Source organism: Lepisma saccharinum, chromosome 3 (genome assembly GCF_977018435.1).
Source record: "Lepisma saccharinum chromosome 3, izLepSacc3.1, whole genome shotgun sequence".
Lineage (NCBI taxonomy): Eukaryota > Metazoa > Arthropoda > Insecta > Zygentoma > Lepismatidae > Lepisma > Lepisma saccharinum.
In genome coordinates, this window is record NC_139231.1 from 119,403,211 (window position 1) to 119,422,111 (window position 18,901).

General features: G+C 38.6%; 1 protein-coding gene across 1 annotated transcript in view; it reads left to right on the forward strand.

Annotated features, from left to right (window-relative positions):
• Positions 1 to 1,935: 1,935 nt before the first annotated feature.
• The window catches only part of LOC145985368 (uncharacterized), a 36,352-nt gene continuing 19,386 nt past the window's right edge, over positions 1,936 to 18,901 (forward strand). Inside the window, exon 1 of the mRNA XM_083119315.1 lies at positions 1,936 to 3,977. Coding sequence (XP_082975441.1) covers positions 3,089 to 3,977 — 889 coding nt within the window. The 5' untranslated portion in view covers positions 1,936 to 3,088. The remainder of the gene's footprint in view (positions 3,978 to 18,901) is intronic.

An 18,901-nucleotide genomic window follows, 5' to 3' on the forward strand; every position in this document is an offset into this window, starting at 1 on the left:
GGTGCCCAATGCTTCCTGGTCGTCGCGATTAGCCTCAACTATATATTAAATCGACGTTAAATAACTAAATATGAATCAGAGAAAATACCATTGGTATACTATGAACTATGGCTCTCTAATGATTCAAAGATAGCAACGAAATTACACAGATGGTGTGGAGGTACACATACTCGATCTCGGCCATAGTGGAGATGATACGATTATCACCACACTCCGGCCATCGTTATCCATTGATTAGAAACTGGGCGAGTCCCAGAGTAGCTTTGTGCAGGGAATATGTCGTTAAAATTACAACCTGATATTACTCACCCTGGAAATCGAACCAAGGTTTCCCACGTTCAAGTCACCGTACTGCCTTGACCACCGCAGCTTATGTTCTGTACAGAATCTAACTACGTAGTTCAACAACGAAAAGGGCCTCCCCGATGGCGTAGTGATAACGTCGCCTTGTAACCAAGGGATCCCGGGTTCGATACCCGGTGGATGTGAGTGGTTCGGATCACACTTTAAACTGTAGGTTCAGTCCTGGTTAGCTTCCAGAATTTAACAATCTACTTATGTAGTGTATATTGAACCTGATGACTGGAATAGATCTTGCCTTTAGTGTTGCCCACGAGACGAGACTTTGGCCTGTCTCGTCTCGTGGAAATGCTGTGAAATGCTGTCTCGTCTCGAAAATATTCGTTTGTCAAAGGGACACATGATCAATCTCGTCTCGTCTCGAATTTTTAAAAGCCTATCCCGTCTCGTCCCGTGGGCAACACTACTTGCCTTAGAAGTAGATTGATCGATGCATTGATTTGATGTTTTAAGTCCACTTTATGCACAGTAAGGCTAATCGGGACTGGACCTACAGTTTAAAGTGGGATCCGAACCACTATGTATCTCCACTGGGTATCGAACCCGGGACCCCTTGATTACAAGACGACGACGCTAGCCTTAGAGGTAGAAACTACGTATTGAGACAATTGTTTTTACAAAACCAGGGTACTTGAATTGTACATCTATGTTCCCTTTTTTGTACAAAGAAAGTAACAAAATGGTGAAATTTTGTTTTAAATTACAGGCTATTTATAGAAATAACAAGTCGGTAAATTTACCGAAAGATTGATATTACTGTATTTGATGAAACTGTTACTAGATTTTGCCGACCTCCTTGACGAAGTGGGTAGCACAGCTGCACAGCACGCTTTGAGGCCAGGGGTCCCGGATTCGAATCCCGGTCTGGGCATGGGTGTTCGTTCTGAGTGTCACTTCATCAATTTAATCATATCATCACTCATCCTCATCTTCGTGATTAGCCAAAGGTGGCAGAAAAGCGAAGTAAAATAAACCAAATCAATCAATCAATGTCTATGGGTTGCGGGGGAAACACGGTGTCGTGTTTCCCTGTTTTCAACATCGTGCGGCTCAGTGCTAAAATCAGCATATTTTTAAAGGAAGGAAAGAAAACCACATTGCGAACACAGAAGTCACACCTATTCAGGTGAGAGGCAATTCAATCAGGCACGGGGGGGGGGAAGGAAATGGACGTCCAAGAGCCGATCCCAGGACTCTGCGTTCCTCCGCAACCGGTCGGCTGCATTGATCTGCCTGCGCCGGAAACCGTCGCGCACCCTGGACTCCGTGACGTCACCATTCGCCGAGGAACTCTCCGCAGCGCGGTGCGTGCCGAGTGCGAGTGGGTCAAGAAGACGTAGCGATGGGGAAGCAGGCAAGGGTGATGTGCGGAAAACCAGGTCAAACGAGGTCATAAGCTTCCTATCAGACTCGTCGCTGCATGATTTATTTTTTCAAGGTCTCCGGTGTCCGGGACCTTGGGCGACACTCCCTCCGTGTGCGTGTGTCATGTGAGTTGTTCAGATTTCTCATGAACCAAGCAAACCTCAAAACGGTGTGTGGGGATGCGTTCAAGATTGTCACCTGTGCAGTGAATCAAGATATCCCATACAGTGATCACGACGCAGGAAAATACAGAAAATAATCTGGCATAATCTAGTGTTAAGTGACACTCCAAATACGCTCTTGAATACGTTACGCTCTGCGACATTAACGTCTCAAGACAACGTGTGAATTTCGCATTAGTACCCCTCTCTCCGATATGTTGTGTCGTCCCGTGAATCTCACACGTCCATATGATCAAATGGTTTAGTGCCTTTTTTTTTATGGTGCGCTGATTTCGCTACTTCGTAACGATGCGGTTGTTTTCGGTCGCTATGTTTTCCGACGGAACTGGCCTAGTAACGAAATGTTACTCGCCGACATTCTCGACGGTATACGAGCCTCGTCTCGTAATGGCAAAACATGGCGAATATTAGATCTGTTAATTGAAGTTGTTAGCAGCGACCATGTGTTAATATGCTTCTAGAATCAGTAAGTGTCCGTACCAAATGACATTGAACTGCGGTGAGAAATGTTTCTTGCCTCGCAAGAAAGCTAAAACCAGCGCTATAGTGCATGCAATCAACATTAAGCGTGTATACGGGTATAGTAAATAACGCTGTAGACAAACAAGAACACATAAAAACTAAGATTTTAGTGTGACATACAAAACGTGAGAGAAATATTGATGTTTTGGTTCTAAGCAAATTGAAGCAGAAATTAAATGAAGGAAAGGTACAATTTATATGACTTGTTCATATCTACAGGTTTCAGCATACCTAAACTGTAATCAAGAGACACGCTGTTGACACACAGTGAACATGACAATAATTACAGTATCTCGGGGCACATGTCATTAACTACATTATTGTAGACTCAAATAGAAAGGTACTCGGTCTGTTTCTCTAGAGAGTACCATTTCGCCTCATCTTCAGCAAGTAAAGATGCTAATGACACAGTCATTTCCCAGCCCACCGCTTCAGAAGCGGGAAGCTGAGGCAAAGTTGACAAGAGCTTGCAAGCTCCAGTGAAGAGGTCTTCTCCTTGCTTATCAAAGGGAAACAAACCGAAAGAGCTTGCGTGCATCAGAGTCAGTGCCTTGATCGCATCCTTCCTTTCAGCAAGAAGAAAACCTCGGTGTCAATGCACCATGCGTCTCAGTCCACTGTGTTAGTGTTTGGACCTCGAGCATAACAGCCATCTTCGCATGCGTCGGACCGCGGCGGAAAGACTGTACGCGATTCCTCCGGTCGTACCTTCACTGTATCCGTACCCGTCTCCTGTGAACAGCCCCAGCCCGATAGAGTCTTTGCGAGGAGGGCACGACGATGGACTCTACCTGAAGCAGCGCGAACACCTCGGCAGGGGCGGCTACGAAGAGTCGTGCGGCAACAACTGCAAGACGGAAGTCGTCGTGACGGTTTCCAGCAAGCACCTTCCCCACGCCAAGCACCGCGACGGTTTCGGAATCGGCCCTAAAGATGACGACGATCCGAGATTCTCCAGCGTCAGGAGCCTGGACGGGTACATCCAGGAGCATTCGCTTCCACGATGCTACGGACCACGGGAGAGGAACAGCAAGAAGACGGTCCGGTTCGCGGAGACGGCGATCGCCAGCTTGGAATCGTCGCCGGCGAGGCCGCCTCTTCCGTCGTCGACAACGTGGAAGACGCGTTCCAAGGGCGTCCAGGTGACGCCGCCTCTCTACCACCTCAGGTTCCTGCCGGAGTGCAAGACCCGCGCGGGGAACCTGTGCCTCGTCGGACGCATCCTGAGCTCCCAGTGCGGACTCGCCTGCCTGATCCTCGCCTGGACCCTTCTTGGAGCGGGGGCGTTCCACTTCCTGGAAGGTCCTCAGGAGCAGAGCCTCGGGAGCGAGCTTCGACGGCTCCAGAGGACCCTGGTCGTCAATCTGGCGACCGAGCTGAGGCAGGTTGTCCCCCACGAGCCTGTCTGGTGCGGGAAGATCGAGGAATACTTTGCCAGGCACGAGACGATGCTCTTGGAACAAGTGAGCCACGGGTACGTTGGTGAGGGCACCATCTGGAGCTACGCTGGTTCGTTGCTCTTCGCAGTTTCGCTGATCACCACCCTTGGTAAGTCATAGCCGTAAATTGTATTTTCTATTAGTATAGTTAGGAAACATTACCTGTGCCTCCCCAATGGCGTACTGGTAACTTCGTCGCTTTGTAATCAAGGAGTCCCGGGTTCAATCCCGGTGGAGGCACATACTCGTAGTGATTCGGATCCCACTTTAAACCGCAGGTCTAGTGCTGATTAGCCCTCTGTGCATCAAGTGGACTTAAAACGAAAACTCAAGGGAAACAGTACTACAGTAAGAACGCACTGTATATTTTTGTGACCATGATTTTGTATTTTGCTTATTTTATAGCGCTCTTCTGCACATATAAAAGAATGAATGGCGAAATGATGACTCTTATAAAAGGGAAAAAACGTAACAACCATGCTCGGACCAAAACTAGAACCTAAAACCTTCGACAAGATCGTGAGTCGATCGCTGAACGTGCACCTCCACTGAGGCGGCTTGTATCGGTTATGATGATAGTTTGAAAACCCTTGCAGCTATCTTACAGTCTCACAACAATACGCAAACAAGAAATATATATCCGTTTTTCCACTAGCTCTACGGTCAAAGAGATTATTTCTCTCTTTTTTCTGTGTGTGTGTGTGTGTGTGTGTGTGTGTGTGTGTGTGTGTGTGTGTGTGTGTGTGTGTGTGTGTGTGTGTGCATGTGTTTTGCCTATTGCAACAGTTATATTCATTGACATTTAGGTTCCTTTTAAAATTTCATTGCTACTATTCTTTCTACTTATGCTTGTCACTCTCTCATACTTACACGGACACGTAAAAGCCAGTCAAGGATTTTTAATTTGATTCATTGCTTTGGGGACAATCTGCAAATTGTAACAAGTAAGGGCGATATGTCCTATCACTATTAATTTCTCACGATATACAGTTACTCACAATGTTGTTCGTACAGGGCAAACGCCGGATTTGCTACAGACCATTTACAAAAGGATCAGAAGCTTTGGGACAACGTGATCTTGTCCGATTAAACCAAAATAAACCTGCACGGATCAGATGGCGTGACCAGAGGAAGGCAAATCCGTAGAACAAGGTTGCCAATACAACGCCTACGGTAAAACATGGTCATCTGGGCCTGTACGTCGACTGAAGGAGTTGGGAAAATGCAAGTCTTGGAGGAATCATTGACAAACATGTCTGTAATGATACAGTGGACTGTTTTTAATCCGAACTCCAAGGGGCTGTATGGGCTGAATAACGTGAAAAGAAGTACCCAGCAAATGGGGTTGCCACGAGTGTTCACATTCCAGCAGGATAACGAGAGGAAACATACTGTTCAACTCAACAGGGACTGGTTGATTTTGAATGTACCAAAGCAGTTAAAAACACTAGTTCGAAGTTCAGATTCGCTTTAGAGTGGAAGGGAATCAGGCCAGACATCTGCAAGACCTTGGTCGCTTCTATGCACAGTAGATGCCCAGCAGTTGTTAAGGCCAAGGGTTATGGATCTGGCTATTAAACTGTCTCATTTTGTAACATTTTTAAGTTTCTTTTTCTGTTTTTATTGCAAGTGTACGAACAGAAATGTGACATAAAATTAGCTTGCTTAAATTAAAATGTATGTTTTTCGTTATTAAAAAAGTTTATCGGGGAACAAACGGTTGTAAATATATCACTATGTGTGTTATAACTACATGTAGGGATAATATCTAATGTACTAAGGCTTATTGTAATTTTTGCTTTCGCTTACTTCTCACACTTCATATGTACGAACAACATTTTGAGTAACTGTATTAATCGTATATATATACACCCAGCTACATATACTCAGGTTTCTCAGCGCTTTTCGAGAGAACTATTTGTTGAAAATAGAAAGCATAACTCTTGCCACAAGTTAGGAAGCAAGGCTAACAACACTGCCAGTTGTTACTTCAGATTCGCAACCAAGGTGTGTGTGTGTGTGTGTATGTGTAAAATTTTAACAGAGAAGCTGTGCTAAATACTCGTTCGTGATTTCGAACAATAACATTCAAGAAGTAATGATTTAGTATGTGAAATAGAGAAAGAAATGTTATGCAACCCGCACAACAGTCATGCTTAGCGGGGTTCCATACTTCTCAGGTTATCTGTGAGCGAAGAATGATTTGGTCTGCAGGACAACGTGTTAAAGAACAACATAATACATTTTGTATGTGTGTTGTTGGATGTTCTACCACTACATGACTCGACTATATTATATCTTATACTTGTGACGGAAGATTCCTCCACTAAACATTGAACCTTTTACTAGAAGACGGAAACTGATTTAATTTTTTACATTGATTTACATTGTTTGTAGGCATTCTTCACCGATTCATTTAGCACAATTATTTGAAGTACAACAGTCATAAATTCATCAACACTCGGAAAAACAACCATAATAAAGTTGCTACATATATCACCACTAAACCGACGAAAAGATGCAGCTCACTTTTCTGGGGACATTTTACAAGTACTTAGACATTTTGTTTGAAGTCCACTTTATGCGCCGGCGAGGTTTCTCAAGTCTGCTTAAGTGCACTTCATGCAAATACGCTTACAGTTTAAAGTGGACTCCGAACCGCCGTGCAATGTTCCTGAACATGGAAATGAACACGGTTGGTTGCTTGCTTGGTTGATTTGGCGTTTTCAGTCCACTTTATGCACGGTAAGGCTAATCGGGACTGGATCTACAGTTTAAAGTGGGATCCGAACCACTATGTGCCTCCCCTTGATTAAAAGGAAACTACGCTACCACTGGCCACCAGGGATGTCGAATTGAACACGGGACACCTCGATTACAAATTGACTGCAGTATCGGGGAGGTATCCAAATACGTTATTGTCCGTTGTTGATTGATTTTTTAAAGTTATTAGGTTAAAATAACTGACATTGGATGAAAATTTTCATATCGAAACTTACTAACTAACTCTCTACCCTTCTTAAACCCGAAGGTTCATGGCTGCAGCAACACAGGCCTTCTATCTATCCCTATCCTGAGCAAGATCTATATACTCTTTCCCAACCCTACCGATTTCCATTAGGTCCATTTCAACGTTATCCCTCCAGCTTCGTCTTGGCCTTCCTACATGTCTCTTACCATCAGGTTTCCCAACAAGAATCCTGTAAACCCTTCTTTCCTCTCCCATTCGTGCCACATGGCCTGCCCACCTAAGTCTTCTCGATTTAAGCATTCTAATAATATCTGGACTTCAATACAAATTATGTAGTTCTAAATTATGTAACCTTCTCCACTCACCTGTCTCCTCATCCCTTTTAGGTCCAAATATTTTCCTAAGGATCTTATTTTCAAATACTCTCAATTTATGTTCCTCTTTCAATGTAAGGGACCAAGTTTCGCATCCATATAATACAACAGGCAAAATTACTGTTTTGTATATTTTAATTTTTAGTCTCTTAGATAATTAAACCAGACGACAAAAGTTTATGAAGAGAGAAGTAACATGAATTTCCTGAATTAAGCCTACTTTTTATTTCCTCTTTAATATAATTTTCATTTGTTAATATTACTCCTAAGTATTTGAATTTGGAAACTGGTTCAAACGAGTTGTTATCAATAATTAGATTTTGATTATTACCTAACACTTGGTTTCGGCCTGTAAGCATATATTTAGTTTTCTCTTTGTTAACTTCCAAACCTATCTCTTTACCTGTTTTGAAAAATATTTTAGCATTATTCTTAATTGTATTTATATCATCCCCTAATAAGTCTACATCATCTGCATATGCTAACAGTTGAGTCACACCGTTTAATTTTAGTCCTCCGTTAGTTTCTTTTACCTTCCTAACTGCGTATTCTAAGGCAAAGTTAAAGAGCAATGGAGATAACACATCTCCTTGTTTTAACCCATCATGAATTGTAAATTTGTCAGACATATTAATATCCACACGAATTTTACTTTCTGTTTCACTCGTACATACTTTTATCATATTAACAAGCTTCTTAGGTATTCCAAACTCTACTAATATATTATATAATTTATCTCTTTTGACCGAATCATATGCTTTTTTGAAATCAATGAATAGGTGATGGACATTTTGATTATATTCCCACTTTTTCTCAAGTGTCTGTCTGATGTGAAAAATTTGATCTGTTGTTGATCTGTTACGTTTAAATCCACCTATAATTTCATTAGCATATGGGGTTAGTTTTGTTAAAAGAATGTTAGATAATATTTTATATGTTGTTGAGAGTAGAGAAATTCCACGGTAATTATTGCAGTTCATTTTATCACCTTTTTTAAACACAGGAACAATTATGGATTCTTTCCATTGTTGAGGAATTTATTTTTTATTCCATATTAAACAAATTAATTTATGAAATTGACATATTAACGAATTTCCACCATATTTAATGAACTCAGCTGGTATTAAATCAATGCCAGGTGCTTTGTTATTCTTTAGCCTTTTAATAGCATCTTTAACTTCAGTCAAGTTAGGTTCTGGAACTAAAGGTTGTGCTGTGTGAACTTCATTTACTTCTGATTTATCTCCTACATGAACATTTAAGAGGTCATTAAAGTAGTTCTTCCATCTATTTAAAATATCGCTTGGGCCAGCTAGAAAATCACCATCTTTATCTTTTATCAAATTTACTTTAGGTTGCTACCCCTTTCTAAATTCATTTACACCTTTAAATAAATTTCTGATATTTTTGTTTTTGCTGTTTGTTTCAATTTCGTTAATTTTGCTTTTCAAGTAATCTCTTTTTTTACTTCTAAACGTGCGGTTAACTTGTGGCTTTATTTTATTATAATTGCTTAGATTTTTATCATCAGAGTTATTTAACCACCTAAGTCTAGCCTGATTTCTTATTTCTATTAGATTATGACATTCATTATCAAACCATGGCTTACTTTATTCTTAGTTTATGGTATCCTATACTTTTTTTAGCTGCTGATTCTATTACATTACGTATGTGTTCCCAATTCTTATTTACGTCTGTTTCATTTATATTTTCATGATCATTTAAATCCTGCAAAACATCAAATCTATTTGACAGTTTAATTTTGTAATCTTTCTTAATTCTTTCATCAGCAAATTTTCCTGTATTAAATTTTAGAACTTTTAGATTTTGTTGATTATGATTTATCATTGCGAGTCTTTCTCTTAATTTAGCAATTACTAAATAATGGTCACTGGCACAGTCAGCACCTCTATGTGAACGAACATCAATTATACTAGTATGTCTTCTGTTATGAATGAGAATATTATCTATCTGATTATGAGTTTCATCATCTGGAGAGGACCAGGTATATTTATGGATATATTTATGTTTAGAAGTGATACTTTTCAAAATTAAATTCTTTGAGGTTGCAAAAGTAATTAATCTTATACCATTATCATTACTTAATTCATGAAGACTTTCTTTACCAATCGTGAGTGTGAATGTCTCTTCTTTACCAATGTGCATTACAGTCACCTAACAGAATTGTCATGTCATACTGGGTAAATTTATCAAAGACCTGTTCTAACTCTGTATAAAAATCATCTTTAGTATTATCATCTTTATCTTCCGTTGGTGCATGTATGTTTATTAAATTAATTTTACCCCACCTACCCTGTAAAACTGCATATGATATCCTATCATTAATAAATTCTACTGTTTTAAGAGCAGAGATAATTCTATTATTTATGAAGAAGCCTGTTCCAAAATTATGATTTTCAGTACCACCATAGAAAAAAGTATAATTTTTAGTTTTACAATTCCCTTCTCCTGGCCACCTAACTTCCTGGACAGCTACTACATCTAATTTATACTTAACTATCTCATTAACTGTACACCAAAATTCCCCTGGTCGGTAAAGGCTCAGAACATTCCAGGTGCCTAATTTAATATCCTTATTCCTAATGTAGATCTTATCCTTAGTCCAGGGACCTCTCAAAGTAGTCCCCTCCCGGAGATCCGAATGGGGGACTATTTTACCAATATGTAAAATCATATCGAAGCGGTTCTTTTAATAAGAACGGATTATCTTCTTTACAAAATTGAGTTTCTCCGCTGTCGCAAGGAAGACGTTTACAGGAGAAGAACAATGATGTTGTCTTGTTATCAAAGGCTCCCGGGTTCGATATCCGGTGGAGGAACATAGAGGTTCGGATCACACTTTAAATGTAGGTCTAGTCCCGATTAGCCTATCTGAGCATAAAGTGGACTTAAAAACAAAAATTCAAAGGAGGACAAGAAATTTCATAACAAATCCGGAAATGTTTATGTAAAACCTAGCCAACTTCAGCGTGCTACAACGCCAAGGGTCGAGAGTTCGAATACCTGCCTAGACGGAGGTGTTCTTTTGTGAGTGTTCCTTTATAAATTTCATTATATCATCATTCATCCTTACCTTCGCGATTAGCCAAAAAGTGGCAGAAAAGCAGAAATAACCCAAATCAATTACATGAAATCACATTTATAACAAAAATATTTTTTATAATAGAATGGGAATTTTATAATAAGAGCGAAAGTTTATTATTGGAAAGGGGATCTTTTTATTAGTGGGAAAATCTGAGTTTTTGCGGTCGTAAGTAGGTCACGGTCCAGGCATGTAAAGAATGCAGCGGGAGGCAAACTAGCGCAAGGATTTGTGGCAGGGGGGACAGTTGTCGATGTTCGGCATGCCAGAAAACGGCGCGATCAATAGGCTGAGACAAGTCTACGCGACCGTGGAATGGCATTTGCCATGGATGTAAGGGCACAGGTGGCGTTCAACGCTTTTGCTTGTTTTAGGGTTGCAAGGCAAATTTACTTTCGGTTACTCTCGCTTTCCTTTAACTCGAAGTTGAGGATGGATGGTGATTGGATGGATTAGAGAGAAGTACTGCCCAGAGTCGTCTGACTGCCACGCGAGAGACTTAGGTTCGATTCCCAGGATGAGTGATTTAAGGTCGGATTTTTTCCGGCCTTGTCCCCGCATCACGCATCTGGGGCTCATACAGCCTCAAATCAATGGGTACCTAGGTGTGGGGGGGGGTAAAGGCGGCCGGAGCGTGGTGCTGATTACATCAATTTCAAAATGGCCGAGATCGAGAATGTGTGGGGCCCTACCCCCCATCCCCTAAATGTGCCTCATGGCACGGTGCTACATGCACGCGGAACTTTACCTTACTGCCCAGATCGGAATTCGAACCCACAACCTTGAGAGGTGACAGTGAAAGATGAACGCGTTTGGCCATGAAGGCGGATGGATTATATGACACGGACGGTTACATGACCAATAGCACACAGAACGTTTGCGGACAAAAAGTACAATACTCATTTTAGATGACTTGATGTAGAATTATCCTCCTTTCAGATGATGTATTATAAACAAGAATTCACACACGCACATATATAAAACATAGCATACACTTTTAGAGTGCACGATGATATTATCTGTAAAAAAAATTGCGATTTGTTCCTGATCTTGTCTATGGAACGTTTCAAAATCAGGCAAACTAACGCGTATTTTGTCTATTCATTGTACGACCAAAAGCCCAAATATAGTATGTAGTAAATTCTTAGCACCTATATGGGACGAATTTCGAATTATATTTTTTTTCGATCGTTTCCTATTGTGTGTTGATAACAGGTTGAGACCTTACACATTATTATTTACACAAATAATGCGAGAAATATCGAGAACAATAAATGAAAATAGCATGCAGATGCTCATTCCATAAGTGTTAACAGACTTTTTACATACCCTGTATTTTTGTGAAAGGGCAGTCGGTTTCGAAACCACTATAATACCGTCCACGGAAAGAACAAAGTCAACATAAACAAAACCACATGATCTGTGAGAAGTGGTTGCTTGCTTATTGACTCAGTTCGTCCATAGCTATATTTACCTTTTGCATAACTTAATTGAGAGGGATAGCTATATCACACTCATTATATTCTTGCGAGCAAGATTCCTGCGGAACATTTGTTATTCAAATTAACCAATAGGATTCCTCACAAGTCACGTGCAGGGAAAGGAGGATAGCTATTAGCTGAGAGCAACTAAAGAATAACAGCGAATATCGAGAGAACACTATAACCACTGCCTTCCCTCTGACACCCTCTCATTGCCTGTAAATGTAGCGATCGTTTATGGAACAGAAGGAACGGTTTGATAGCTATCTGTCATCGACACGTCATGAAGAGCACATTCTGAAACAAATCAGAACTTTTAATCAGTGTGTATATGAATATATATGTGTGTGTGTGAGTGTGTGTGTGCAGAATCGGTTCAAGAGAACCATGTGTATGGCACATTGCGTGTTCTGTATTCATTGACTATTGCCTTTTGTTTTCGTACAGGACATAAAATGCATTTGAAACATAACTGTACCTGAAAATAAAATGGATTCGAAGCATAACGGTGTCCATTTCGTGATGAACACTGAAAACAGTTCATTCGACGGCATCTAGTTGGGATCCAACTTCCACCATATTCCCTTTAATTTGAACATCGAAAACACACTTCAGTCTAGCATTTCGAAAGTAGTTTTTGCTATAGAGCACCCATCAGGAAAACTGAAAATAAAGTGCCCTTCCGTCAAGGTCCGTCAGCCAGTTGTAACTAAGGGGACTTTCCTTCTCTTTTTCTGCTACGCTGCGCTAAACACCATCGTGCCCTGTCCAGAAACGTCATTATATGGCATCTGTAACCGCATTGCTTAAATACACAACATGTTTGCTTAGAAAAAATATTGCAATATTTCACGGGTTCATGTTAATGTTTCTGATTTATCTCTGATCATATAAATTTCGGGAAAGTGCCTTTGAAATACATCTAGAGAAAATCTAAAACTTAGTACGTAGTTATGTGCAAAATTTGCTATTTTAGAGCACATAGATCAGCCCTTTTAGGAACAAGTATCCTATAATTATTATATTTAAATGAGGACATTTCACGAAGGCTCTAGCTGGATAAACCGCATAAGAAAAGCTACTGGTTACAATTATTGATAGCTTATCGATCTGAATCAAAACTGCAATGAAGCAGTAACATCTACATCACTATCAGGAAAATTCTATTCCTTAAAATCACGTAGAAAGCATGGACATATTTAGATGAGTCCGGACAACAACAATATTTATTAATTTACATATTATGAATAGATCTATAAATTATATAACATATTGATAATAAACATTTATGTTATTGTTATTATCTCTGAAACACTTGGATTGGACCCCCTCACGAAATATATTTCTGGATACGTGCCGCATAGGAAGTGCGAGAAAAATAAATGAAAATGGTGATGAATAATTTTTATACATCTCACTATGCAATTGCAGTGCAATAGTGCAGTTTGCCGACTGGAGAGACACGCAAATTAGCACGACTAAAAATACTCTTGGCTTTCCCTGTAATGAAGCGTACATACACAGTTGTACATCCCTCTGTTCCCCTGTTTTCGACGCCCGAGAATAATGCTGCCCATTATGAAATCGTCATGGACATCTTGGTGAATAGTGCGCTGATTAGAAACTCAAAACGAGATTCAAGAAGTGTTGTAGATTTTTTCATCCCGACCCCAATATTCTTATTAATCGGGATAATATCAGGGTCATGCTTAACCCTCTAAAATATATTTTCTTCCACGATATACATTGTTTCATTGAAGAAAGGCAATTTTCCTCTTTCGAGGATCATGAATCTTACATCAAAGCGAAACGAGCTCTCAGCTGGCCTTGTGCAAACCACTTTAGCCTCGTCGAAGCTATCAAAAAATCATGCGGTAAAAACAGCGGGCCCACGCAATTGCCCAGTAGAAAGAAATTTCAGGAGCTTAAAGGGAGGCTAAATAGTTATTACTGAGCTTGTTCAGCAATACCAGTAGTAGGCAACTCAAGCAAGAGAAAATATGAGAGGAAAAATGTATTACTCCTCAAGTAACATGAGGAATTTTTAACTTGTAGTAATCAATTATTATTATTGAAATATGAAATAAGCAATGAAAGAAAGAAAGACGGAAAGAAGGAAGGGAAGAAGGAAGGAAGGAAGAAGGAAGGAAGTGAAGAGAGAAGGAAAGGAGAAAGAAGGAATTAAAGAAAGAAGAGAAAGTCGAATATTTATGGTTGGGGCAGCTGAAGATTAGCCAAAGGCATGAAACTGATGCATATTGGCTCTGCTTGTTATTGAATAGCCACTAATGGATTGTGTCCGTAACTGTAGAGTGCGTTGCGTAAGTATTACCAAGCAAATTGTCCATGACCATGCTTACTCTCTTTGTTTTACCCAGGGTGCGAAATCATTGAAGACTGGTGGGGGGGAGAAATATATTAATCTACAACCACCCTCCAGACAAGCATATGTATAAATTATACGATATACATATTTATAATGTTATTAAAAGTAAAAAATACTGAATTAAAAATATATTGTTATTATTATTAATTGCAAATAAATAAATAAATTTGTTACTTTTATATACCTATATTAGATATTATAAACTGGCAAACTAATTTCTTTACTAACTGGTTAAAGATGTTAATAAATCATGAAATAGTTTAAGTTGTTTTATTATATGTAAGTTTTTATTTTGTTCTTGCTTCATGTTAATGTAAATCAATTAGATTTCATAGTTATTACTGTCTTGCATTCTTGTTTTACTTTTATTGTGCATATTGATATAGATATTGATTAGATCTCTTGAGAGAGAGAAGCATTGAACACCCACAACCACACTAATTTGTGTGTGTTTTCGATATTATTCTTAGTAAAGTATATTTGAAATTAAAAGTAATTCCTGATTTCTTGTTTGTCGTATCAAAAACTCCCCCCCCGGAAAAGTTTAGTGGGGGGGCGTTGAGGCCAAGATTGTTGGTGGGGAGGAATCCCCCTAGGATTTCGCACCCTGGCTTTTACCCAAAGAGAGCTACAGAAACTCAAAGAAAACGCCAAATATAATCGATTGACAACTTTTCCACAAGCATACGTAAACATATGTTCCTTATAATCACGTACGATGAAAGAGATAAATTAGTGAAAATAGACATTGACAATTTGCCGAGTTATAATTGTGCGTTCTACTGTACGTACAGTCACCGGCAATAAAAATGGAACACCTAGATCCTGAAATAATTGCTTACCTGCAAGAAGTTATGTGTGTTGCCTAAATCTACGGCAGTGGTAGAAGTTGCCATTGCAAATTTGCTATTAAAATGTATTGGTCGCCGTAAAGTTAGGCAACACACATAACGCCTTGCAGGGAAGCGAGTATTTCAGAATCTAAGTGTCCCATTTATATTGCCGGTGACTGTACATACAAGAACTTACAATTATAATAACCTGGAAAATGTTCAAACGGAAGAAGCATAGTTTTGGGTGGGAACGGATGTAATGGGAATACATTCGCTGCTTCTCTATTTAACCTATTTTTTTTTTATTCCCACGAATGTTTGTCCCGTTGCATAACAATCAGCTCCAAACTGGTATTTTTTCTATTGAACTTTATTGATTGATTGATTGAATTGGTGTTTTAAGTCCACTTTATGCACAGTAAAGCTAATCGGAACTGGACCTACAGTTTAAAGTGGGATCCGAACCACTATGTGCCTCCACCGGGTATCGAACCCGGGATCCCTTGATTACAAACTTTATTGACTTTCATGAATTAAGTAATTATATTACTAACGTTAACGCAACAGAATTAAGTGTTTTGGTTAAGTTGATAACTACTAAATGTTTTCATTGTTGTCATTGTTGTGTAGTATTTAATTGTTTACTTTCTCTCTGTTAATCGCAACTATGGGAATGAATGAAGGGATCGAAAAGGGAACAAACAATACGCATCCATGCTTTGCCTGCCCGTGTTCTTGTCTTGGACTAGTGTTGGAATTGAATGTAGAATAGAAGTAGGAATATATATATATATATATATATATACGGTATATGTATATTAGAGGAAGGATTTTTCTTTCTATTTCTTTTCAAAGTCTGTAGTTGGGTGGGGGGGGGGGGGTTGAAGTCGGGTCGACACCTCCATGACGGAGTGCGCACAGTAGGGCCTTATCAGTCCTTGATAAAACGTGTATGCTCGTGCTTGTCTGTCTGCAATGAAAACAAATGGAAAGTTAAGTCAAGTTGGTATTAAAAGATGAGAAAGTGAATGACAAGGGTAACTGACGCTTAAGGCTTTTCCTTTTATATTTAAGAAAAAAATCGGTAGGGTACTTTACTGCTACGCGGGATACTTGAATTCAATTACCCTGCATGGAAGCTCCAAGTTCGCCCAACCTCTAGTAAATGGGTACCTGAAATAAAGGCGTTCGAAGCGTGGTACTGATCACACCAATTCCAGAAATGACTATGACTCTGAATGCGGGAACCCTACCTGCATATCACCCCATAACCCTTCACAGCATGTTTCATTGTGCATGGAGTAGAACACACGCACATATACATATATACATACACATATATACATACTAACTAACTAACTAACTCCCTAGCCTTCTTAAACCCGAAGGTTCATCGCTGCAGCAACACAGGCCTTCCATCTTTCCCTATCTTGAGCAAGTTCTATATACTCTTTTCCATCCCTACCGATTTCCCTTAGGTCCATCTCAACGTTGTCCCTCCATCTTCGTCTTGGCCTTCCTACAGGTCTCTTACCATCAGGTTTCCCAACAAGAATCCTGTAAACTCCTCTTTTCTCTCCCATTCGTGCCACATGGACTGCCCACCTAAGTCTTCTTGATTTAATTATTCTAATAATATCTGGACATGAATACAAATTATGTAGTTCTAAATTATGTAACCTTCTCCACTCACCTGTCTCCTCATCCCTTTTAGGTCCAAATGTTTTCCTAAGGATCTTATTTTCAAATACTCTCAATTTATGTTCCTCTTTCAATGTAAGGGACCAAGTTTCACATCCATATAATACTACAGGCAAAATTACTGTTTTGTATATTTTAACTTTTAGTTTCTTAGATATTAAACGAGAAGACAAAAGTTTATGAAGAGAGAAGTAACATGCATTTCCTGAATTAAGCCTGCTTTTTATTTCCTCTTTAATATAATTTTCATTTGTTAATATTACTCCTAAGTATTTGAATTTGGAAACTGGTTCAAACGAGTTGTTATCAATAATTAGATTTTGATTATTACCTAACACTTGGTTTCGGCCTGTAAGCATATATTTAGTTTTCTCTTTGTTAACTTCCAAACCTATCTCTTTAGCAGTTTCGAAAAATATTTTAGCATTATTCTTAATTGTATTCACATCATCCCCCAGTAAGTCTACATCATCTGCATATGCTAACAACTGAGTCACACCATTTAATTTTAGTCCTTCTTTAGTTTCTTTTACCTTCCTTACAGCATATTCTAAGAAAAAATTAAAGAGCAATGGAGATAATGCATCTCCTTGTTTTAACCCATCATGAATTGTAAATTTGTCAGACATATTAATACCCACACGAATTTTACTTTCTGTTTCACTGGTGCATATTTTTATCATACTAACAAGCTTCTTAGGTATTCCAAACTCTACTAATATATTATATAATTTATCTCTTTTGACCGAATCATATGCTTTTTTGAAATCAATTAATAGCTGATGGAAATTTTGATTATATTCCCACTTTTTTTCAAGTGTCTGTCTGATGTGAAAAATTTGATCTGTAGTTGATCTATTACGTTTAAATCCACATTGATAATCACCTATAATTTCATTAGCATATGGAGTTAGTCTTGTTAAAAGAATGTTAGATAATATTTTATATGTTGTTGAGAGTAGAGAAATTCCACGGTAATTATTGCAGTTCATTTTATCACCTTTTTTAAACACAGGAACAATTATGGATTCTTTCCACTGTTGAGGGATTTCTTCTTTATTCCATATTAAACAAGTTAATTTATGAATTTGACATATTAATGAATTTCCACCATATTTAATTAACTCAGCTGGTATTAAATCAATGCCAGGTGCTTTGTTATTCTTTAGCCTTTTAATAGCATCTTTAACTTCAGTCAAGTTAGGTTCTGGAACTAAAGGTTCTGCTGTGTGGACTTCATTTACTTGTGATTTATCTCCTACATGAACATTTAAAAGGTCATTAAAGTAGTTCTTCCATCTATTTAGAATATCGCTTGGGTCAGCTAGAAAATCACCGTCTTTATCTTTTATCAAGTTTACTTTAGGTTGCCACCCCTTTCTAAACTCATTTACACCTTTATATAAATCTCTGATATTTTTATTTTTGCTGTTTGTTTCAATTTCGTTAATTTTGCTTTTCAAGTAATCTCTTTTTTTACTTCTAAACGTGCGGTTAACTTCTCGCTTTATTCTATTATAATTGTTTTGATTTGTATCATCAGAGTTATTTAACAACCTAAGTCTACCCTGATTTCTTATTTCTATTAGATTATGACATTCATTATCAAACCATGGCTTACTTTTTCTCGGTTTATGGTATCCTATACTTTCTTTAGCTGCTGATTCTATTGCATTACGTATGTTCTCCCAATTCTTATTTACGTCTGTTTCATTTATATTTTCATCATCATTTAAATCCTGCAAAACATCAAATCTATTTGACAGTTTAATTTGGTAATCTTTCTTAATTCTTTCATCAGTAAACTTTCCTGTATCAAATTTTAGAACTTTTAGATTTTGTTGCTTATGATTTATCACTGAGAGTCTTTCTCTTAATTTAGCAATTACTAAATAATGGTCACTGGCACAGTCAGCACCTCTATGTGTACGAACGTCAATTATACTAGTATGCCTTCTCTTATCAATGAGAATATGATCTATCTGATTATGAGTTTTACCATCTGGAGAAGACCAGGTATATTTATGGATATCTTTATGTTTAAAAGTGGTACTTTTCACAATTAAATTCTTTGAGGTTGCAAAAGTAATCAATCTTATACCATTATCATTACTTAATTCATGAAGACTTTCTTTACCAATCGTGGGTTTAAATGTCTCTTCTTTGCCAATCTGTGCATTACAG